Source organism: Apteryx mantelli, chromosome 2 (assembly GCF_036417845.1).
Source record: "Apteryx mantelli isolate bAptMan1 chromosome 2, bAptMan1.hap1, whole genome shotgun sequence".
Taxonomy (NCBI): Eukaryota; Metazoa; Chordata; class Aves; order Apterygiformes; family Apterygidae; genus Apteryx; species Apteryx mantelli.
Window position 1 is genome coordinate 70286455 of NC_089979.1, and position 26041 is coordinate 70312495.

Here is a 26041-nt window from a genome sequence, read left to right on the forward strand (position 1 = left end):
TTTCCTTATCTCCTAAACCATCATTCACCTTCTCAAAAATACTTCTACTGGCCTCTTCTCACATTGTATTTCCAGCCTGAGCTGCCCTTTCACCACGCTAAATGACTATTGTTTGTCCGCTTTCTTTCTTTCTTTCCAATATTCTCCTCCTCCACGCTTGTCTTACACTATACATCACTGCTGCTGCTCTCAAACACCTGAGGAACCTCTGCCCTTTACAACTAAATCTCTATTTCAGATTTGCACATAATATTCACACAGACAGTACAACCTGTGGGTTGACTGCATCCTTCAGTTCACTAACCAAGAGGGAATATAGGAATATCTGTATGCCAAAAAATAGAATGATGATTGCCCCTTGCAGTCATATCCCACATGCTGAAACAGACAAACCAATTCAGTTCAGTGTTCTGGCATTCTTCTCATTCCTGTATTTATAAAGGAAGAGGAGGGCTAATTTGTGACGGGCTGTCGCAACACCATCAACCGGGTCTTCAGCGTAGCTACCTCAGGAGACCCACAGAGGCCAGGGAGGATGCTCAGTCTAGAAGGAGCATTCAGAAACTTACAAGAGAGCTTCTGGGAAGGTCTGCTGCACATAAGCAAATGATAATTTGTCTTTCCTACGGGTTACCACTTGATTGAATCTTAATGGAATTTCATAGGAGTAGCATACGGCTTGCCTCTGATGCCAGAACCATCTCCCTGCCAAATTTGAAGTCCCTGTTTTAGCCCAGGGAGGTGCTAGAGTTCTTCCAAAAATAATTAGACCAAAAAAAATCTTTTTTTTTCTGTAAGCTTGGTGTCAGAAGTGGCTGAACTATTATTGCTGCGACTTTCCAAGCATCATTCAGCCTTAAGCAGAGGACAGCATGGAAAGTTTCATCCTCAGCAATGGTTTAAATTGTTCACAACTGAAAAAGAGAGTTAGGCAATCTTAATGAAAAGAATCAGTACTCCTGCTATGAAACGTATTTGTCTAATATCTAAATGAGGAAAATCTAGCTTAACAAGAACAATAATGACTAGCTTTCATTTCAAGAAATGAAACTGTGGGTTGTCCCAATGAGAGCCCTAACATAAACATGAAAGTTTGAATCCATCACCTCGTGGTCCAAACAATTTAACCTTCTCCAAAACACCCTTCTTTTCTGCAATGCTCGTAGAAGTGAGGAGTTTGGGTGGGAGACGAAGATGCATATCACACTCATTTTGCTTATCTGAATCCTGTGGTAGTTTAATTATCTAGTAAGAGAAAAATATGTGAGCATAAGCAGTTCAGTATTCCACAAATCCAGAACGTACTTGTTCGCACACTATTTGTGAACTCTAGAAGTGCAAGACGTTGTGTTCTCCTTTCTCTGCACTCCGTTTACTATGGATTTCTATCATATCAGTTTCTCCTGTGTGTCTTCCCCATGCTTACACACTAAAGCAGACACCTCAGAAAATGTACCAAACTCAGGCTGATCTAGGAAACTAGATCCCTGGACTGACCTAGGACTCTACGTCCCTGCATCATTAAATCATCCCAGCTATGAGGTCCTATGCGTTGCGTTAAAAGACTAGTTTTGGAGCTTTTTAACATTTGGGGGGTTTTTCCCCTCCATTTCATCCATTTTCACTCATTTGTTATTTTTTCCATAGTCCTACTAACAGCATTTCCAACATTTTGTTTCCTAGTTTATCTGAACTATATTTCTGGTATAAATTTGTATTCATCTTCATGCTTCTGAAGTTATTTTCACTTCCTTTTACTCTTTGTAGATCCCAAATTAGGATATCACGCAAAAAAACATCCCTGTAAGAAATTCAAAATGAATAGCTACACTTCCTTTTAACTAACCAACATATTATAAATAAGATGCTTTCCAAATTCATCTCTTTTGGTAAACAATTTTTCCTGATACAGACATGCCTGAATAAAAGAGGTTTGAGTCTGAGATCTTCTTGTTAAGATTCAGAATGAGGGAATATATCTCAGTTACAAATAACACCCTTAATCTGCAAAGTCCAGAAACAGACCTTCCACTGAAGATGATTACTTAATTCAGGCCCATTTTAACCAGAGACATACCAAAAATGTAACATTTGAATTAAGTCCAAAAACTATTCAAAGTATGGTTCCTACCATGACAGAGCCTTGCTTGCTAACAGGAGGTGCCAGGCATACAAACAAGGATATCATAAGCAATACTGTGTTATTCTGTAGCCATATATAATTGCGAAAGCACCTTTGAGATTCACTAAAACTGTGGAGGTAATTCACATGTGTACTGTTGGCAGGTTCAAACCCAGATTTAAAAGAATTCCAACTTTTGTCCAACTTTTTGATCCAGTGACTCAACATGATAAAGCATATATCACTATTTCGAATAATTCTAATAATTGGCTGTAAAAAATGATTAATTTCAGGCGGGAGCTGGAGATGCGGGTCATATTCATTTTGTTTATATGGCCACTAGGTAGTTTGATAAATTGCTTTTAAGAAAGACAATACTGATTTTTAAGTCTGACAGAAGGAAAGTGGAATCTGTCCTAAGGAACGGCAACTAAACCAAGAGGCTTAACATTTATAAATACAAACCTGAAAATAGAGATTGCATAACCAGTGGTCCAAGTCCAGGGAAATAAAATTTTCAATTTTTTTGAATCGGTCAACTTTGGAATTATAATGGCCTCTGAGGAAGGGGCATTTAAACTTTCCCTCCAAAGCATTAAAATTGTTGTCACATAAGGGAAAAGCCCCCCATCCTACTTCTCGATCAATGCAAGCCCAGGTTCCCCGAAGAAGGAAGAGTTCAAAGAGTAGTACCATGCCTGGATTCATAGCCTTTTTGGGTGGCAGAACCTAGCAAAACAGAAACAGAAGAGATTTATCAGTTACAAAAACATCACAAGGGAAACAGCTTTCTTATATCAGATGACACTCTACAAACTTCATACTTTTGACCAAATTTTACATACTAAAAAAATTAACAACTCTTCCCCCTCTTTCCCCCAGATCCTATATTTGAACAATTTCTACCACCACTGCAATAGAAAATGCTGTGCATTTTATTCATGCCGATTTTGTGACTTCTATTTTTTTCCCTGGCTGTCTAAAAAGTGCTAATTTTCTTCATTAACAAGTGGTGTAAAAATATTGCCACTAGAAAATTTTAAGACAAATTTTAAGAACAAACTTTGGAATCTGAGACATTCTTGCAATGGTCTATTCAGATCCATCACTGCTTTCTTCTTGCAGCAGCTTTAGAGAGTTCATCTATTTGAGCTTTTCTCTTATCCCCAGTGAGAAACATTTCCAGGCTTGCTCCTTACTTAGTCATAAACTCTTCTCCACCCAGTTCTGGGAATGATATTGGTACACAATAACCTTCTCCTTCAAATTAAAGCAGGGAAACCCTTCTTACAAAGTATGCGAACCTCAGGGTAGGGTCAAAAAGGATTTTGAGGTAGTTTGCACTTTTCATAAGATAGTCAGAGTTATTCTCAATGACTTGGAGCTGGGGAAGAGGGTTACCAGTGCCTTAGGACCCTGGAGCAATTGTGTTCCCACGGCAAAGACTTGAAAATCAGGAGTGAGGAAATATCCCTGAAATAATGAATTTATGTAAATCCCTCTGTAAGGTTTGCTGTGTGAAGCAATTCAAGGTCATGGAGAAGAGAGTGGGGAAAGAAGGAGGGCGAAGACAAACAAAAAGAAATTTGATCCTACGCCACAATTTTAACTATGTTCTTTAATTAACATGGGGGTTGATCCAGGTCCTGTTGAACAGTTTTTATTCATTCTAAAGGACAAATAAAACAAAAAAACATACAAAAGCTAGAATACAGAAGGTAACTACCATCACACCCTGACTAAAAAGCTCTGAAAGGCAATCATCTGGAGACAAGGAGAACAATAAGTCAGCTACACCACTCACAAAGTGAAACATCTGCTGCTTTACTGCTCCTACAAGTTCTTCTGGATTATACAGAACTGGGACTGTGCCTAATCTCTTAAATAAACTATCCTGGATGTTTGTCTCATAGAGATGTTACTGTGTTATTTGAATGTCTTCCATCTTTTATTGTCCTCGCTTCAGTCATTAAAGTTCATAACAGCACATGTCTTGGTACACTTGCCATGCAGAGAGTCCCACTGATCCTTACCTTGCTTCCTAGCAAAGGCAGAGAAAGAGAAGTCTTTGCTCCTTCACCCTCTTCCCTATGAATTTATGTATGGAGCAGGCCGCAACATTCAAGGGTATCCTCTGATTTGGGTGGCTAAACATCTGAATGCCTTGTAGGATGCATCTTCAGCACATTTTGAAACTCAGAATAAGACCTCCAAATAGAAGACATCTATCCAAATTCACCACCTACTTTTAAAGGCGTAAGTTAATTCTATGCCAAAGACTTTTTAACCAAGCAGGGATTTCCTCAGTCAGATGATATTCTATAGCTTATAACCAGCCACAAATCTTTATGTTTCAAATATTTCTGCACACAAGTAAATGTAAAGTTATTTCTCTATTGATATTTTTTAAATACAAGCATCGCCTTCTTTTACTCTTGATTGAACAGTAGACAAGATAATAAGCACAGCTCAGGTACAGTCAAGCTTTTTCTCTGTCTTTTTCTAAAGCAATTAAGAGATTTACTCATAACAATAACCACTGTGTTAGGAGACATTACGTGTTCATAGTTGTGTTGCATTCTATGAATTTTTTGCAGAGATGAATATAAATTATTATTTATAATATGTTTTCCTGTTTCAAGTTATATATTGTGATTAAATAATGGCAGAAGAGAGGAGGTCATTTCAGGAAATCTTTTAAAACTATAAATATTGTCGTTATTATGTAGGTGTACTTTATATTAATTATGTAAATATATTCTAAGACTTAGTGTAGGCTTAAAATGAAACAGAAGCATCTGTTGAAAAATGCCATAACCCTGTGGCAGCTGCTATTAAACCATTAACAATATCAGGTTTCATTTAAACCAGATTTACCATTTTCTATAACAGCCTGTGGGAAAGCTAAAAACATTAGGCACAAATTACTGACAAAAGAGATCCTTAATCAAGCCATACATTTCATTTGGCTAGCTGGGTGCTAGATAGTAACCTCTGTGCTACAAATTAAAGGTGGTGGTTACAAGGCTATGATCAAAGACAATTACCTGCATTATTGAACAATCTCAAAGCACAAGCATCGGAAATCACTGCAATATCATAACATCCCTTTTAGTTTCTCCCTTGTTTCCCAGACTTACTCTTTTGTTTAGAATAACTCAGCAATACTCAGCAATACTCAGCTCTTTTCTACCAGGCTGCCTGAAAACAGATGATGGTCAGGCAGTTGGTGTAAGGGTAATCAGACTGACGATCCAAAATTCATTTCTTTGTTTCCTGCTCACCGTCATACTCCACTTGCTATAAACTCTCATCCTGCACTTAGATTGCAGACTCACTCTTTGGGACAGGAAGCATCCCTTTGCTTAAGAGTTACAGGATCTGGACGTTCAAGCAATTCCATGATCCAAACACATAATGAGAAAAATAGGGATTCTGTCACACAGCTGTATGCTACAAAGCCTGAGGTGTAAGATTCATTCCAGGAGTCTTCACACAGGAATGACAGGTGCCTGACCAAGGCAGTGTCACACATTGCCGCATACACTATCAGATAAAACATACCTACCAAATACAAAATGCATTTCCATTCTTTCCACACAAACACCCAGGCTAAGCCTCTTTCTATTACTCTATCCTGGTGTCCCAAACCTTCATGCAGGCACCTGTGGGCTTTCATTGCCATCCTGACAGCCGCCAGGAGCATGATTTATACAGGTGAAGTACTGTACAGTCAGTACAGTCAGGCTGAACAGGAGTGTCAAAAAGGAGAAACCTCCCCTCACGAGCCCTATACTAAATCTATTCCACCACATCACCTTACACTGTCCCCATCACCACAGTAAATGTGCATGTCCATATTACCCAGTTGTCCAATAGTCACAGGGTCGGATGGCCCTACAAGGAAGCTCAGTGTTGTGCCACCTGCCCTTAATTAGCCTCCTCCTAGGTGAAGAGTTTGAGAGCAGGGATTTGGGTAATGGCCAGCAGGACCCATAGGCATAGCTACACAAAAACATTTCGACATGTAACTTATATTAAAATCCATGGGACTTGAATGCCTACATGCCTTTGTGGATTTAGGCCCTCATTCTCAGGTACAGGCTAGAGCACAGCTCAGATGGGTAGAGGAGGAGGAAGAGAATCAGCAAAAAGCTCACTCTCTCTCTCATAAGAGACTCAATACCCTAGAAAAAAATGGGAATGGTTGCTTTCTGGAGTTGTGGGAGAAGAGGCACCTGCAGAGACCACTGCCTGGCTCAGGCCAATGCCTGGGATGGACAAAGGCCTGGGCACAGGCAATTCAAACTGACCAATTTGTTTTGATGGACTGTTTTGTTTTTGAAGAAAAATTAACCTTTAGATGAAGTGAGCAGCTATAACTTTTCTGTTGATGGCAACTTCTTTTGAGGCACCATTTGGTAAGTTAATCCACAAGCTTGCACCACCACTGTTGATGGTCAAAGATAGTGTAATATATAAATCCACTTTCATGGGTTTTAATGGGTCCAATCTCTAACATCTCAGTTTACAATTTGCCCTTGCTCAGTTAAAATTTCAGTTGAGCTCTATGAGCTATATAACCTTTTATAGTGGTACAAAAGCATCTTACGCACACTTTTGACTGGTGCAATTTGTTCTACAAAGGGAGATGCAGCAGAGAATAAATAATGCTTGTGTGCGCCTGCACACACACAAGTAATTCTTCTTAGTCTGCAGTTAACAGTGTTGCATTTAATTGAATTAAATCATAGTGAACTAAAATTATCTCTTGCCACTATTTCTGAATTCAACTGTTTTATATCAGTTTTATTGTAATATATCTTACTTCCCCATATGCCACCATAATTTCAGCAAAGAAATCATTTACTCTAGAGAGAGAATGAATTCTATTTGAATATTTCAATAAACAGATCCAGTGTGAGGATTCTGGCTTTTTGTCTGACTTACTCGTGGGTTTTAACCTTGTCAGAGGAGGAATAAACCTTTGCTTCTCTTCTTCAAATGCACTGAATTTAGAAGAAAAAGGACAAAAATGCCATTATCTAAGTCGCATAACACAAAAATTTGACCACTAAACATCTACCACTCAATTAGATTAAACTGAATTAGAAGATGCAAAGACAATTCAATGTTTACTTATTTTCGACAGAATAATCTTGCAAAACACCATATAAATTAATGGCTTGTCATTTCTGATGATGAAAACTGTGGCAAATGAATCTTACTGGCACCAAACACAGGTAGAAAACCTTTTAAATAGGAGACAGTTCCTACCACACCATCTTATTAACAAATAAAAAAAAATATTTCACTATGTAAATGAATAGTATTGGGCTGAGGCTGCTTTTGCCAAAATAAGGTGGAGCTTTCATGGACAGATTTCAAGCCTTTGCTGTTTACATGCAAGGCTAGCATTCAGGCAGAAGGAAAAGCATTCTTGGGAAGTGTTTATGTAACTCTGAAATTTATAAAAGTAAAAGGCCAGAGGGGAGGGAACAGAAATCTGGACTGAGGTAAAAATAAAATACCATGTTATTAGGGTTTCACAAAAGTCCTATCTATCATCAGAATGTTCTGGAACAGCTGGAAAAACAGAGCAGCTTTGGGTGGTTGCCTGTCTGTGCACAGGTATCTGAATACAGAACAACACACAAATCTGTGCAAAAAATGTAGTGTTGCTCCTTTCCCCATAAATATGTCTTTTTTCTATTTCCTGACTAGCAGAAGAGACCTTTCAAGCCTGGCATAGGTCAAACAAAGGACTCCTCTCCCTCCAGCTTCAGGATCTTCTTACATGTTCATGCAGTACCATCAATTTTCTGTGACCCTGTACCCAAACTTCCGTGATGGGTTGGGAGCATGGGTGAGCAGCGGCCACGGCACTGGGCGAGAGCTCACGGTTGCCCACCAAGGCTGGCGCTCCTGGCGGGAAGGTGTTCCTTTGCTGCGGCACAGGGGCACATCCCCGTCCTGCTCACGAGGGCCCTCTTCAGTACTGCTTTGCTCGCGAAGGAAGACACTCATAAAATCTGAAGTATGAACATGCGCTGTGTGAAGGCAGAAATCTTCTCTTGAGGCTACAAAGCCTGGGCCCGAGGCCAGGGATGAGCTGCGTGGGATCTGTAAAAAGGTAATCTATTCCCTGTTCCTCATCCCACGACAGTGGTGGCTACTTGCAGGATATGTCCGCTCACACTGTGCCAAAGCACCCCAACGCCTTCCCAGACCTGCGCCAACTGCCCTGCTGAAAACACCTCCCTTGCTGTCAGAATAGCCACAATTCCCCATTGTCCCCTTCTCCTCCACCAAAAATAATTCAGAGCATAGTTAGCTCTGGTGGCGTCATACGCGGCGTGACTACCTTACACCAGAGGACCAGGATCCGGCCTTTTATCTTTCCAAACACAGGAAAATAATGTTTGCATTCTGTGAGCTTTAGCCTCTGCATCTGTTGCTAATTGTCCTGGCACATCTGCTGCTAATTCTCTTCTGTTCTGTGACCAGCAGGGAGTAGTAATGTATGGTACAGTCAGCATGAACCGCCCTGAGAGTTTCTCGTGATATACCGCTGCACCGTGTAGATTCTGACCTCATCATGCAATGGGAGTAATTGCCTTTGTAAACTTAATGCAGGAATTCAGGTTCACTCTCTCGCCACTCCTGTGCCTCTTATTTATTCCCAAGATTTATTCCAGCACCGTCAGAGCAAGAGCTTCCCCTGATATACAGGCCACTGACATGAAATAGCAGTTTATTTCTTCTGTGTCAGGAGGACACATACTTGCTCAGAAACCACTCGGAGCCAAGGAGTCTCACGCAGACCTGGTTCATTCAGCGCTGAGTTACATAGCAGGCAGTGTCTCTCGCTGGGCAGTGTACTCATCACAACACCAAAGGCTTCGCATGTTTTCAGTCCCAAAATAAGCAATTTTCCTTGCCATTTTGTTCCACAAGCTTTTCTGTTTCAGGTCTCTTTCCTGATACTATTCTGGGTTCTCTGTCCTGCCTTCTGCATCAAAGCAGAAGTTTCAGTCCAGCCTGGGAGAAGACAATACTTCCTTTACCGGGTAAGCTCTGTCAGTGCTTAATTCACGATCCGCCAGCATTCCCTGGATGTGCCAGATCCTAATCAGGTTCTGGTCTCTTTTCAGGGACTCAGCTAACACCTCCTTCAGTAAAGAAACTGGAAGACTGGCTCCTCAGTCCCCTTTTCCTTGTACACTCTGCTTTAAAATGGCATATTTATACAGTCTCATTTTTTTGTGGCATAAAGTACTCTTTGTATTTCTGTACCATCACTTTGCAACTAACCTGCTCATCCTGAGTTCACAGAAAATTATTTAAAATGCAAAATGCTTCAAAATCAGGTATTTTTGGAAATAAAGTATCTTCTGAAGGTATTTTACTGGCTCCCAGTGCTTGCAGGTATTGACTAAAACACTGCTTAAACCTTTTTCGCCATTCCAGTGTCAGCTATGGTGAGTCACGGAACTGCTCCACTTTCCACTCACGGTATTTTTTGTTGTAGCGGTTATTTATTTTGGTCTTGCTATCCTCTGTTGTTCAAAGATTACTTGTAGCAAAGGATAAAGATAGAAGAGTGCTGCATTCTGAGTCCTAGCTAATCAGCCCCAAACAATATGAGACTTCTGTACAACTCACCTATTGTATCCAATGGTTCCTGTCACATTCTCTTGCAGGAAAAATTTCCCATTAGGGAATAGGCCATGGAGCAGTCTAAAGCAAAAGGCTGTCCCTAGACACTCACGATTTTTGACATCTAACTTTTTCCAAGGCAGACCACCCATCTAATCTCAGTCTAATGAATTTAGATACGATGCAGGCCTGCATTTCTGAGGCGCTGGGGCTGTACCTGTTGGCCTAAACCAGAACAGCATGCACAATACAATCTACCCTGTGTTTCCAAGAACTCCAAGAGCGCAATGACTCAGTAGCATACGAAAAGTCCAAAATTCCCCCAAACAAAACCTGGAACAGCTAGTAACCCTTTGCAAATGTAATTACATATGCAAATTACAATTACATAACTCTAAATGCAGTAGATACAAGAGATTCTAACACACGATGGCTTTGCAATGCCAGCACATCAGGTTTAGTGAACCTCTTAGAGGTTTCGCCTCTTCTGGGCTCGTAACACAGTGCTGGAAATAGCGCTTTGCGTGTTGGGAAAGTCCATCTCTGGGCAGCGAACGGCCCCGGAGCCGTGCTGTGAGACCAGCTGGCGACAGCGTGTGGCTGGGACAGGATCCACGCTCTGCACAGGCTGCCGCAAAGTGGCTCCCACCGAAACTTTCTGCTGGGCCCACAGTGAGGAGAAAGGCTTATGGCCGTTTTGTGCCCAAAGCACTACGAAAGGCCCCGCGCAGGGTCTAAAAGCCAGCCCGAGCAGCACGCGGCTGAGGCAGCACCGGGCACGCTGCCGAGGTTTGCCCGAAGACAATGCAGTGCCCCGAAGGTGTGATATGGCCGCAGTGCAGTCGCTCCGAAAACACGTGCCTTAAGGAATTATTACAAAATGATATTTAGCAAATAGAATTTGAAGAGCAAACCCAAACAAACTCAAATAAACAAAATAGAAGCAATAATAAGTATTTGTTTCTGCTGTGTAAAAAAACCAACAAACCTGCAGTCTTCAAATAAACACAAGTGTCTGTCTAAGCTCAGTATTTTCATTTACCAAAAGGTTCACGTAGCACCTTATCATCCCAACTACAAATAATTGTATCCAGGGAAAATTTAAGTGACTCTCATTTTGAAAGTCCTCTGGCACTGCCATGCATTATTACCTCCTATCTTTTTTCATAGTGTGTCAAACTCTTAAGTTATGTCCTATAAAGTTTCCTACAGCTAAATGTTCTTCATCTGTGCCAGAGTTTAGCTCAAGAATAAAATGAGAAAAAAAAAGTTTGTGCTTTACTTTCCTAATGATACCTTGTTTTGTAATTATTAAAAGCATCACAGTCCTTAGACAGATGCTGACATATGGAAAATATGGTCCTTGAAAGTGTTGGTTTCATCATATTTTAAGAATTAATACCTTAGGTCATGTTAATCAGTTTCTGATATATGTAGTTTTCAAAATGCACTTCAGGGAAGAAAATGCTGGAAATGACTAATAACAACAAAGGCATGAACTTTATTCATTATATATCTAAATTTGAATCTCAACATTACTGAAGTACTTTACCATCTTAACTATTTAGGAAGCCTTGAATAAAAAATAAATCCACATCATTCAGTGAAACAGAGCATCCTCTTTTTCCAAGCCAAAGAGTTCAAATTTATTAATTTTGTAGCTATATTTTAAAATGAGTGTCAGCCCCTGCTAGATGACTGCATGATAAGTGTCCTGAAACTTCAGGAAAAGGCACTAAATTTTTCACAGCATTTGTGTTTCATTTTCAGTGTAATAAAAATACGGTGCCCTTTTAATAATGAATAATAGATCTCCTGGTATGATTTACATGTGTGGATTAAATGTCATGTTTGAAAAGTTGCTGGTTTATTCATATTGAATTTCCCTCAAGTAAAACAAAATGGTACCCAGCTACTGTTATAATATTGCTAGTACCTTGCCACACTGATACATAAATATTAACTGGTTGATATACTCTTTAAAATCTACAGATCGGTGAATTGTTCTGTCAGTAACTGCAGCTTTATATGCATATGAACTGATTTACTGCAATCTAATGTGCCAGGTACATTGGGGAAAATCTGTAACTCCAGCGCCGACTTCTAGAGCTCATCTGTCTTTGCTGAAGTACCAACTTTGGAAGGCTGGCACAGAGCAAGGACCGCTGCCGAGCGGGCGCCGCACAAGCGGAGGGAAAACTGAGCCTAGGGAGCCTGATACCAGCACAATTGTTTCTCCTACTCCATGCACACATTTCTCTTCAGCAGTGCTGGAGTGACATCCCCGGTGACTAGACAGTTAATGAATTTTTTTTCCATGTCACATGGAAGCAGTCACGTTGCCTTATAGCACTACTCAGGATGGCTGAAAATTTCCTATCTGAATTTTCCCTTTTGAACAAAAATTGTTTTCCTACTAGGCAACATTTTTCTGGAAAGCTTTCCAGAAATTAACATTTTATTTCAAAAGTTCCAAATACTTGAAATAGGAATATTTTCCTTAAAAATCACTTCTCTTAGCAGGAGACACTAGAAATGTACACTTGAAATGAACTTTGTCCTGCTAATTGAAATTATTGCTACAAATAGTTTTTTACAAAAAGATAAGCATTTTAGCCACAGGCCAATTTTTATTCAATCGAAGCCAATTAATCTTTTGACTCTGAAAAGTGCATGATTTGTTCTTACTGTTATAATTTCTTCATACAACTACTTTAATGTATTTATTGAATTAACCTAAGAAAAACTAACTAGAGGAAAAATAAAAATAAACATTTTGGGGTTTGAGTAAAATTAGACATTTGCATACTGCAACTTTTCTTTTGTGCTCTCCAAGTCATCATTAGACTGAAAAATGTAATCTGGATTTGTGTAATCTGGATTTGCTTACACTGCAGTAATACTGGGACACAGATCCTAAGGGGCAATAAATCACTGTTCTAAATACACTGTGAATGAAAATATTCACTAACTACTTAGGTCTTACCCATACTATGACTTCAGCTATCATGAAACAGCAATAAGAAAATGGTACTAGTAAAATTGTTGTCCTTCTGTAAAGACGATGCAGTTACACCTATGTAGACATTGTAAAGGACAATCTGGTTGCATCAGCTATTTTACTAGGAGCGCAATAAGCATGACTCCTGTCCTCTCCTCACTTCACTTTCATTGCAGACCTGGCAAAAATCAGGCAGTGCAAAAGCATACTGAAATTTTAAGAACAAAGCTTTCTTACCCCCAGTGTTTAATCTACTGCATTTTTTGAATCTCAGATTGAGTTTAAGTTCATTTTGTGTTAGAATGTAGGTAAAGCTTCAAAATAGCTCTTGCTTCAACTAAACCAGACAGCTCAACTGTGGCATTAACCCATTAAGAATCTAAAATCCCCTTACATAAATTAAACATATGAAAATATCCTTAAAATTCTGGGTCTAAAACAAGTCCCCTTCAGATCACACTTTTAGGTGTTATAGCTAAGATGGTAGAGAGTCCTAAACAGTAACTGCATTTTATCCCTATCCAAAGCACTCATGCATCTTTTGTCTAGCATAATTTAAAGGGGGAAAAAAGAGATTTGTATGACTTTCTGACCTTACTGAAAGCCAAATAAAATTCAACTGGAGCTATTAGGAACCACTGTCTAATATGTAGTCAGAGGTTATTGGGGGAGGGAGGTTGACAAACTAAAAAGGAGGACAGTGAAGGAGGGGAAAGAAGTGAAGCTGGCAAGCTGAAACAAAGAACATTGATTAATGAACAAAAAACATTTTTGAAAGGTCGGGTGCGCAAGTCAGACTAGCCCCGAGGCAGATCTAACTTACATGACCAGCACTTTCTGTACGCAGCAGGTAACCCATGCTGACACCAACTTTGCCGACATGACAGGGTTATTATTTTTGGAAGGATGTAGTGTTCTGGAACAATTTCTCTAATATATTAGTTAAAACTAAGCTTTCGTTCAATATCAGGCATGCATGTCTTCCCTTGCACCATGTTTACATTGAACTCCTATCATTATTGCGGCCAATGAAAACAAAAGCTTACCCTTCATGTGCGAGCACTTGTATTTCCCCTCTGTAATATAACCCAGGGCAGCAGTGCTGTATACATGATTGTGTTCTAAACCCAGATGCTCATCTGAAGCTCAACACTAAGACTTCAATACTTATGCTGAGTTTTGTAGTAGAGGCTTATTGTCTGAAGCCTGAAATTAGCCTTCTCTCAACACAGATCCTGAGGGTTTCTTCTGAACTATACCTTAGGAGCATGCAGCCATACCAAGGAGATAGAACAGAAAGGTAGAAGCATTCAGAGTACATCTATGTCCTTAGAATGAGCTAATGGAGGAGGTTCTCTAAAATTCTGGCATTAAGCTTTTCTTGTCCATTATACAGGAATGAAGACAGGGAATCAATAAGGGAATCATTTCATCCAGCTTCTCCTGATCCTGCATTTTAATTGGACTTCCATGAGACCTGCAGCCTCGTTAACTAGATTAAAACTGAAGTGTGGTAAAGACACTAATCAAATATCTTCTGTGAGACTCAAAGAGAACTTAATAGCAAACTCTAGGAAAGCGCTAAAACTCCTGAACACTTATCTCAGTTTCTTGGATGAAGCATAGTAACCACCTCTAAGCAGTTATTGAGGTGTCTGTACAACTCACTAGAGACTCCCAAAAAGAAAACTTCATGGACTTTGCACTTTGCCAAATCTATATGCGGAGCTCCCATGCGTTGAGGAGTAGTTGGATAAAAGACAGGTCAATGTTCATTTTTACTAGCTCTTGCTTAATGCTGAGAACAGGGCCATGTAGTTTTGAAGGGGGGACATTCCGCAGCTGGAAGCACCAGTAACAGGCAAGACAAAGGAGAAACATAATGCTGAAAGCAAGAGGCAGAGCATCCCAGAGCCATTCAGCCACACCAGCCAGAGTTTTCTTCTTTCAATAAAGCCTAACGAGAAAGCACTTTTCTGCCTTCAAGGCAATAAGCAGGACATACACATCCCAATTAGGGAGGAATCTCAATTCATCATCAGTGACTTCTCTTCCAGTGGAAAAGGTGGCCTCTTCAACCCAACCCAACCCAACCCAACCCAACCCAACCCAAGGGACCACTAAAGGTTAGTCCCACACAGACAGAAGTGCCTGGAAAAAGGGGCAATATCTTTTTTCCCCCATGCAGAGGACAGTGAAGTCTGCCTGAGACACACTATCAGGCTCTGCACCCAGGCAGAAGCAGGAACTTGATGGTGTTCAGAGATCTGTGCCTTTTCCCCCAGTGTTAAACAGGCAGTATCTTCTCCAGTGACAGGAACACTACAGCTGTCCTGTGTTGTGGTAGACTAGAAGCTATGTTATTTAACAGTCCCTATGCTTTCAATGTAGTGACAGAGTCTACCTTTATTAAGCCACTTCATCTATTAAGTAAGACAGTTTCTCTCATAGAGAAGCTTCCACATCAGTATATGAAATCCCTCTTCTAGCGCTTCATGGTCCAACACAAGGCAAAGAAGATTAAAAAAAAACAACAGTTTTTAACAGATATTTCTTCAGATTCAACATGGGGGTACAGGGATTTACAAGGGGCAGGACAAAAATACACAAGCTTAACCCCTGCCCCAAACACTTACTCCTTCAGCACCCAGCAGCAACCATCTCCCAGCTCAGAACTGCATCTGCCAAAGTTTTCTGTGACAGATATATGTGTTTGTTTTAACATCATATGAGAGTCACATTCACAATTTTCCTCTTTGCATACGTGATTCTTTACAAATCAACAGCTGCTTTTACAGGAACACTGTTCATTATCCATTACAGATAATAAAAAATTAAGAAACAGAAAATGTGATTTAGCAGCAGGTTATATATCACAAACCTAATAGCCGAAACGATGTGTTCAAATGTAACTAAAGCATCAACACCCTAAGTACAAATTGCTTTATCTGGAACCACTTTGGGATCAGGACTGTCTTTTTATTCTGCATATATGCAACAACTATCGCAACAGAAATGGTGGAGGAGCGAATCCACTACTCAAGGTCATACTGTAAAATAAGTAATAAGTAAAAACAGAAAAATTGCCCTCCCCATTCTACCAATATCTCATAACAAAAAAACACAGTTAGAGAAATCATAGTCATTTTTCAAACCATAAAGAAGATTACACGTGCCAGAGCGTTTATCTGATACCAGTGTTTCAACCAGCACTAGGCGTTAGCTACAACAGCGAGCAACTGACACACAACAATCCTGCCACGCACAGCATGCTTAGGCAGGAAAATATGTGTGCCTCAGTTGCAAAAGACAGAATAGAGCCTCAAGTGTTTGGGCTCCTTCCAAAATAATCCAAATGCTTCTTTTTTGGCAAATGGGGGGTCAATGGAGCTAAAAACTCACAGAAGGATTTGGGCATTCATGTGTTTATATACACCCACTCGTTCATTTATTATTCTAAAGCTACTTTACTGAAATCAAATTACATAACTGACAAGCTGCATAGATAAGAGAGAATAAAAGTAAAATTTAAAATTAGCTGACAACACTACATGATGTAGTGTATATTTGGCACTTTTAGAATGAGCGATGAGGGTTAACCTAGGGGGAAAAAAATTGCACCTTCCTAAATTGCACCTTAAATTATTAAATAAATTATGAACATGATGGAATGCATTAAATATATAAGCCTGAAGGAGAAAGAGCGGATGTGTTTTAACTTTCAAAGCAAAGACAGCATGTTTAAGAAGTGTTGCTTACTGTTTGGATACTTTGTCCGAAGTAGATTTCAGTGTTGTAGAAGTTTCCATCGTGACTAACAGGCAGTGTTGTTCTGGCCCTGGGCTGTTCCTTCAGTCTGGGCCACTGCAGTAAGCCACCACCTAAGCGGCTGAGAACAGAAACTTTGAGAGAATAGTGGCCCTTAGGCACCTTATCTTTGACTCCCCTCAGGCATTTGATGTGAATTTCTATAGGCTGTGGTGTCTTGGATCCGTCAACCTAGGGAGAAGGCTCCGAGTTACTGACTTGGGTTGAGTTGACTTTAACCATACAATTAGTCAGAGCAAATTTCTTAAGAAAACAAATATCAATAAGCGGGAAAACATGCTTCTTGTTCAACCTGCAATTACCTATTGTTACCTGAGGATCTGCAATCAGGGAGGTTAAAAGTCAAAGAGATGACAGATCATAACAACAACAATAATAATAAATGTTTAGCATTCTTGGGGGGAGGGTGGAGCTGTTGAAATGTGACACCAGAAACCATTTGTCTGCAATAATAAGGCAGAATTCACAGGAAAACACCACCTTCAAAAATATAGCATGCTTTGCAAGACAGGCACAAGAGGTGATGTGATGTGCAGGCTGCAGGCACAGAATGAGAGACACGGTAGACCATGTATTTATAATAATTATTAGTCTTGCCAAGGCTATTAGCGCTGTGTAATATGCAGACTATCCTTTCACCTTCTGATTATCATATAATCAGATTCTCTTAAAAATAGTAATCAAAGTGCAACATGTGTAGAGTTTAATAACAACTCCCTACAGGCACCTTTATTCCAAGTCCAGACAAAAGGAAACATCTGCTGCTTGCTGTTGACAAGATGTTGTCTGAGTTACAGAATGTTTAGTATGGAATAAATGTTGTGCTGTGTATCTGAAATGCCTTTTCGGTGCTTTTCTTGTATGCTCAGCTTATAGTGTGGAGATTGGCAGAGGGGAACAGACACAGCAGTATGATCCTTAGAAGTCTTGCCTGAGTAAAGACATAGGATCCACTCGAATATGCCCACAGATACTTCAGTGCTGCCCAAACACATTCTGCAGGGTCAGGCACATAACAGAGAGTCCCAGTTTGGCTCCAGTGTTGACTTAAATGGACAAAACTTCTTCTGCAATAATTAAATATTGAGGGCTTCAAATCAGCTATGATTTTTTTTTCCCCCCCAAGGAATCCATTTCTTCCATTTTTTCAGAAAACACTATTGCAAGAGTCTTTTTCTTTTAATTTAATGTGATACAAGAATGCATGCCACACTTCAGAATCAAATGGCTACCTTGACTACTAGGTTTAGTAGTCTCACAGTTTAAGCCTACAGTAGCTAATAATCTCTTCTTTAATCCTGTCTTGGATTTATTTTGGAAGAGATAGCATATTTCCATATAGATAGAAAGCTTCTGGAATTAAATTAAGCAGTTAAAATAACAGTTGAATTTGTGAAACTTCTTTTGTTTTTCAACACAAACCATACTTAATGACTAATCTGAATGACAATTATTTTCAGCTTAATTAGAAAATCTTAATTAACAATAAAGATTTAACCTTAATATTTTTGGTTTCTGAATCATATATAAAAAAATTAACATTATGTGAATAAATAAGACAATCTTTTTAAACCTCAAGGCAGGATTACTGATGCAGGCAGACTTTGTTATTAAACACATTCTAAATTAAACGCCTCTATGAATTTTATACTGAAATATATTGTGATAGTTTTGCATGCCAAATATGACATTTTGTATTTTAGATTCATCTTCTGCAGTAATTTTGGAAATGTCATACAAACAAAGATTTTGTCATTTACCAATGGAATTACTATGCATGGCCGGTTAGCCATCTCTTTCCTGGCTCTTCTAGTTGTTTCAAGTCAGCAAGCCATAAAAAATCTTTATCTCTCTGAAACACAGCAATTTGGAAGATAATCGAATAGTGACTGGGGGGCAGAAACGCCAGTCTGAGGAATTATACCACAATCTCTCTTGCATTTACAACCTTCCTCAAAGCGAGCATCAGTCGAGTAGGAAAAGGAGATAGAAGATTCATCATATTTCAAGCCTGTCTCATTTGCATGGTGGCATAGCTGTCTCATCTCCTACTGAAAGACTTTGCTTGGCCAGCGCTGACAAACTGTTTTGAAGAACTCTAGCCATGCCCAGATGATTCATCATTAATAACTTTAGACATTCTCTTTAAGCATATGGTTACTGCTACTGGAAAATATATTTTCAAACCTGCTAAATTGTATCTTCTTAAACTATGAAAAGAAAAAAAGAAATAGTAGTGCAATAGAATTGATCTGGTCATTTAGCAGCTTGAGTCAAGAAAAAGAGCACTCATGGAGAATCTCACCTTCCCACAACATCCTGCTGCTCCATTTAATTCATTATTCACATCTGCAAGGTTACCAAACTCGGCTATAATTTCTTCTTTGCAGCCACTCACATCTGCTTTCGGTGGTTGACTTTCTGCTCTGCAGTAGTTACAAAGGGAACAGGGAAGAAGAACTGAAAAGAAATGGACTACAACACAGACATGAAAAGCACTTGCCATTGGAACTACATCACAGTTTGATGTTTTCCTTGAATATATCATAAACCTTGCAGGGGACCCAGGAGAAACAGCAATGTTCTAAGCAGAGAAACGGCTAGGCTTCAAAAAGTGGCATAGGAAAAATGCAGTCACAGTCTCAGGAACATGACCGCTATTTGTCAGTCTGTGCCACAGGTTGACAAAATAACCTAAAGTTTCACTGCCTAAGTATAAGGAGCTCTGCCTTTACAGGACAGGTATCAGGGCTCAGGTTCTAGAATAACAAAAAAGAAGTAGGAAGCCATTGCCTCTATCGACACTTTCAGGACTGACTGACAGCTATGATAAACTGGAACAGATTTTTGGAAATCATTGGTTCCTATGGTTGAATTGCTTTAAACCACTGAAAAAATCTTATATGTTTATATATTTATATATACACACACATACTCACACATGCACATTTTTTCAGCTATATGTGAACCACTAAACCTTCCTTGGCATTCACGTGTTAACTTTTTTTACAGTTTGAAGAATATTTTTGGTAATTATATCAGCTTGCTTTTTTTAAAAAAAAAAAAAAACAGAGGCCCCTGTACCAAAACCAAACTCTAGCAAATGGTGTAAGAATAGACCTACAGAGGATACCCAGTGCTGCCCTATTGGGAGGATGCACCAGAGGCATTGCATCTAATGGAAAAAGACTTCTTCCTAATGCACAGCAGGAGCAAATACAAAACTAAGTCATTTAGGATAAGCACTATATGAAAGGTATGCTTTGGCAATCCTGTCCCACCCTTACACGGGTCACAGAACCATAAGTAATTCCTTCTGCACCTGTATCTGAGCAGGAATGGCCCTAAATAGAAACCTCTGTATGTGCTCTGCTGGGTTAAAAACCCTTTAGCTGTTCCTACCACAACCATTTTAAAAGGTTGGTGAGGCTTGGCCAGCCACACTGCTGCTGGTTGAGTATCCTGCCAGACTTGGAGGTGGAGCTGGGGCAGGCAGCAGAGCACGGGGATTTAGTGCTGGTTGCACGACGGCTCCCGGGACCTGGAGGTTGAGTGGGCCAGGGCCAGCCAGATGCCACCTTGGAGGTCAAGAGAGCTGCCTGCAAAGTGCTAAGAGGAGTCTTGAAGAGTCAAGAAGAAATCACTGCTCAGGATTCAATTATAATTCAGGATTAGCTTGGGCGCACACAACACAGGCAATGTGTATGCTGCAGAACCGTGGGCCTGGCAGATCCTGTATTCAGCTAGGATTTTAGCCATCACCAAAAGAAAAAACTAAAATATGCTGTGTATTCTTAAAAAAAAAAAAATCAAAAGCAACAACAAAAGTTCTCTGGACTGCTGTTAAAGTGTTCCTTCCATATTTTCTGACTTGCTCTTGAAAATTTCAATTCCAGTTACTTCATTCATGTTTCCTCCTCTGTATGCTAGACAATAACGTGAAAACCTCCACAGCCAGTAAAATTAACATGGTTCTTTATCAAGACACCTATTTACAGAGGCTCTGCAATCACGCTTAATACCCCAGCCATGTGCACACATGCTACCTAGCTAGCAAACAGTCCAAATTTCACTCTCTCCAACAGGTACATCTGTCTCCAAGTTCCTGGCATATTGCTACAAATGAGTTTCTACTCAGATCTTGTCTATCCCCCCCTTTTTTTTTAATTTTAGAAATATAAATATATTTATTTCAGTAAGATTACCATTGGTGCATAGCTAAACCAGTTTCTAGATTCCCATACCAGTAGAATTTAATCACGTAAATGTATAGGCAATAATTAAATCAATTAGAAGTTCTGTGTAGGCATTAGTCCCAATGACGCAAATGGGAATTTTGCCCAGGTCAAGACTGATCAGAACTAAGGACAAGATTCACCAATGCTATGGACTCAATACAAGGACTGCAGCATCTGTCTTTAAAGTTTTATCCTTGAGCTGTAATCAAGTTCAACTTTGGTCCAGCTTCCCTAACTATGAGGAACAGAAGATACTTCTTGAATGTCACTAGCTAAATCTTAGAGCTGAAACATCTGAGAAGTTAACTTTTCTCCTCAAGAAGAATGGTCTGCTTGGAACCTTGTACTTATTTAGTTTATCTTGATGGAAATTATTTCACTTAATTTGGTTAGAGCTACACTGACACAGGGGTTCATTAGGACACCCATTTGCTTGCAATTCAATTTAAAATTAAATACACTTTGTTGTTGATTTTATTACTTTTAAACTACTGTATCTATTGCCTTTATTAGCTGCTAATACACAATTATGAAGGTAAACAGTTTTCATTACTGAACATCAAACATTTAAATAACCACATTTGATCTCTTTTCGGGTTTCACCATTTTTCTCTTTTCTCTCCTTTTGTTAGATATTAGACTGAAGCGAGTAATTTATTCAGTGAAGTTAGGCCTCTTCTGTGCTCACCAGCATGCTCATCAACTGTCAGAGCAGAACACAGCTTCCTCAGCTGTGTCCATGAGAGATGTTTCCTCCATTAATTTCTTTACAGGTAATTTGATGCACATATTTATCTGAAGGTCATGCATAGCGTGACCACAAAAACATTGCTCTAATTCATATTTCTTTCACTATCTAAGAGTAATTCAGGGCCAGACATGAAGGGTGCTGAGAGAAGTCATTTGGTCACCTTTTGAAGTGTACTGTGTGTAGCACTTAAAAATGACAGCCCAAGCTGGGTATCTAAAAATGGAAGAATCAAAACAGAGGCCTCTTTCAAAAGCACAGGCTTAATTTTTCTAGGCCTGAGGTCCTTTGTTTGGGGGAAGCTCCATTCATTAATATCTGTAAAGCACTGAAAGATCTTTGGAAGGAAAGCCCATTAGATAGAAGTACAAAGTAGCCCTTATCTCACATACCTTTGAAAGAGCTTATGAATCCTGGCTTGAAACTTCTGTTTGCTGTGGCAAGAGACTTCCTTGTGGTGCTCAGAGTCCTACACGTCATTCCCCCCCCCCCAAAAAAAAAAAAATACAGTTTGTTTCAAAGGTACAGAAAGAACACGGAAATAAAAGCAACAAATAGGCAATTTTCCAAATGTTTGCCTTAGGTCTTCTGATTGAACGTTTTCAGAAGCAATCAGGAATTACAGCCACCCGCCTCTGTTATTTTCAGGGGAAACTTTTCTAATCTGGTTAAAAAGCTTGATCTGTACAATGTGTATCTGTGTATGGTAGCACCTCATAGTCCTTATTTTTACAACATCTAACACAGTTATATGTATACGTGTGTGTGTGTATATACATGCACACACACACACATATATAGATATATATGTATGTATACGTGCATGTTTGCACATATACCAAGCTGGGACACATAAATTATTTGGAGGCCACTGGAGAGCCCACAACTTGCCCTGCTTTAAGTCTGCTCCAAGTCTTGAGGCCTTGTATCACCATAGTCATCTTTAAATGCTTGGTAAGAGAGACTGACATTTTGGGATGCTGCAACGTGTAGGAGGCTAACTTACATCAGCAGTCCTCTCCCCTAGCAGTTCTGCAGCTTTCCAGCACAAAGTTGGAGGGCCTGAAGTTATTTTTCTCTTGTACAGCAAGGTAGAAAAGTCACTCCACTAAGAAGCCAGCATCCATGGCTTTTTGGACTGTGCTCTCAGTGCAAAACCTGAAAATAATAATGTTGCTGAAGGTTGTAGAATTAGGAAAACAACATTCTTCTCCCTGATCTCTCTTAAGAGAGCTCATTGAATATTCAAGAGTATTTCTTATGCACAGATCTGCTAGTGTCCCTGATACCAGCATAAAATGTGCATACACCACTGCCAATATACATGGAGGCTTTCTACTGTATACCCCATATTGTATTGTAAATGGTGTAAAACGATGTTCATCTTCTGCCCTCATCAAGTCTCAAAGGTAGGGAAATGATGTAATAGTCAGGGGAGAAAAACTTCCTGTTGGTAGCTCCAAATCTGACTGTTGAAGTCTCTCCCTTCTTCTAAACCTCTAAACTTTTAGGTAAATGTCTGTCTGGTTTCAAGGGAGCTTAGGAATCTCTGATGAAGACTAACACATCAAATTAATTATTTGCAAAAAATCCTGCCTATTTCCAACATGAAAATTCTTAGAATATAAAAGCCAACTATAAAAGCATATTACAAAAGCTTTTGCTAGTGGTACTAGCTTTTAAATTAATACTATAAGATTAAAGCAGGCACCACATGGTTACCTTAAAATACAGTATGACTTGCTTTTTGTCACTGCAGAAAGCCTCAGATGGATACAATAAATCCTACAGGTCCCACTCAAGCATTGCACGTACACTATTACAAAAGTAATACGGCCAAACCAAGACCTTACTGCTCTTAGAGTGACAGTGCTGTAACAAAAGATGCTCTCTCCACCACTGTTCCTGGATTAACTTAGCCCTCGTGCTCCGCTTCCCAGACTGCTCTTGGATCTTACATTAAATAACGACTGCCTGAAGCTCCCTCAGAAACCCTGGAGCAGGGACTGGGACCCGTTTTTCTCCCTCCCACGCAAATGCCGGCACTGGTTTTCTTTCTCTTGAAGGCCCTTGTGCCATTTCTCAAGTCTGTAAGCACAGAGCAATGTTTGATGAGAAAGGGCTGGTGGCTCCTCTCCCAGCTGGGCTGCAGGGCTGTGCTTGCAGCACATGCAACGGGGCGGCCATGGCAGGCAGCACGGGCCAGGAGCGTCCTTGATAGACGTCTGAACCCATTTCTCAGTGATGCCTGTGATAGCGATTTTTGTGAGGTGAGCACTTAAACTAAGAAATAAGAGGAAATCAAAAACTCATTTTGTAAAATATCAAGTAGCCATAATATTATGACAAATTTCAGACATTACCAGTCCAGTCTTACACTGAGCCAGAAGCAGAGAAGTTAAAAAAGAGGGAGAGGGAGAGGGAGATGGAGAGATCACATTACCAGATTCCCATAGCTATCCAATCCCCTTGTTTATCTTCCTAATCTTAATTAAATAATGAATATTCAGAAGAAAATATAAATCGGGGTTTCCTATATGAACTGCACTGTGTTTTCCATCTCTCTGTCTCTGAAGTAGCAATGGGAGTATGAGTTAAAACTATTTTTTCTGGATCTTAGTAAAATATTTCTCACAGTGTGTCATGATAATTTTTAAAAAGCTCTATCATCTACCTAATAAATTTGTTAAGTTTATTCAAATCTTATTGAAAAGGAAAAGTGCAAGGAGTCATGGTTAATATTTCTTTACCTACACTAAGAAATAAAATATATCAAAAATTCAATGCTTAGGGTCCTATTTGGAAAACCTCTATGAGTCTGTAATACATCTTCTACATGATTAAAAAAACAGGAAACTTGCTTTAAAATGAATTATTCACCACCTTGAATAAATTTCCATCTTTCCTATTTGCAAAACCCCAAAGTCAGTTATGTAAATTTTAACCTACACTAATTACCTCAGGGGTGTGCAAACTAAAGGAAAGTAGATGCAGTAGAAAAAAATCCCAGACATTTCCATCACCAGGAAGCAATTTAATAGAGGAAAAAATGTGTAAGTTTTCAAAAACGGAGCAACCCATATAATTTTTTTTTTTAATGTGGAGTAATCATTGCTGCAATATCCCTAGAGATTTACTGGAATATACCCAAGTACTTTTTCTCAATGGTGTATACCATCACACACATAACTAAGCGCTCATTTCTCATTATGACACCAGCATTGTCTGGACTGTAGAAATGACCCATTGTCGACAATGGGTGTTCCCAACAAGAAGGCACGAAATGTGGTTTAGCTTCAAGTCGATATAGGCATTGAGGGCCCCCTCAGAAAAAGTGACTAAAATCTGGGAACCAGTGGGTATCCCTCAGAGCTTGCATGGGATGTCCTTGAGTGAGCGGATAGCTGACTGAAGACAGAATTGTTCACTCACAGCACTGCTTTTTCCTGCTTCCCCTTCTGATACTAGGAGCTTGCTTTAGCTGTGAGCCAGCTTCTTCATGCCTCTTTCTCAGTTTCTTCATCTGTAAAATGGCTATCATGAGATCTAATTATACAAATGGCCTGTCTACTGATCTCAGAAAACATGATCAAGACCAGTATTTGAAAAGATCTTTCAGTCTGGGCTCAGCCTACAGACACACAATGGTAAGTATTGTTTCTACTGCAGGCAAAAACAAGAACCTGACTCAGTACTATTAATCAGTGCTGACTATTTTCACTGCAAAATTACCTCACAAATGGTAGATTTTGATTCCTGTAATAATTTTCAGTTTGAAAAAACAAAACCCTGTCCAGACGTATCTTTTCTGTTTAGGAGAAAGTCCACAAATTCAGCAAAGCTTTTAAGCAAAATGGAATTTGTTTTCTGTCATTTAACAATGTCCTAAGGGAAAATATTTACCCTCCACTTTCTGGGCAGTTCTACTGCTGGTACTACAACCTTCTGCTAAGGTGTTCACCCCATGGTGATTTGAAACAGTCATCTGAGCCCTGGCCATCACGAAATCACATGCGAAATGCATCACGCGCCACGTGGTCTGCGAGGAGCACTGTATGGGCCCACCTTCCTGTGCACCCCCCCTCATCTGGTCAGGGTGCAGCCCTGGCAGTGCGGAGGCACCTCCAGCCGGGAGCCCCCAGCAGGGTCCCCAGCAATGACCCACCGCTGGCGAGGATCCCCTATGGAGAGGATCCTGCTGCCTCCTGCTCGTTCCCCTCCTTGAGAAATCACCTACATAAGTACATGATGGAGCGGGTAGATAGTGCAAAGGTCTTTCCAGCCATAAACAAACACACAAATAAAAGCTTTTACCTCAGATTTCCATCTGCTAACCCCAAAACATCTTACAGTGAGGAGGATCCTGTCCAGCCCAGTTTTACAGGTGGGAGAACTGAGGTGCCAGTGAGAAGTGACTTGCCTGAGCTCACATAGCCAAGCATTGG

General features: G+C 39.8%; 1 protein-coding gene across 1 annotated transcript in view; it reads right to left on the bottom strand.

Annotated features, from left to right (window-relative positions):
- The window catches only part of LOC106500429 (uncharacterized), a 119419-nt gene extending 93823 nt beyond the window's left edge, over nt 1-25596 (bottom strand). Inside the window, exons 1-5 of the mRNA XM_067292162.1 lie at nt 25500-25596; nt 18916-19070; nt 16542-16781; nt 2588-2851; nt 1107-1245 (exon numbers count right to left, since the gene is read on the bottom strand). Coding sequence (XP_067148263.1) covers nt 1107-1245; nt 2588-2851; nt 16542-16781; nt 18916-19070; nt 25500-25596 — 895 coding nt within the window. The remainder of the gene's footprint in view (nt 1-1106; nt 1246-2587; nt 2852-16541; nt 16782-18915; nt 19071-25499) is intronic.
- Between the last annotated feature and the right edge of the window lie 445 nt (nt 25597-26041).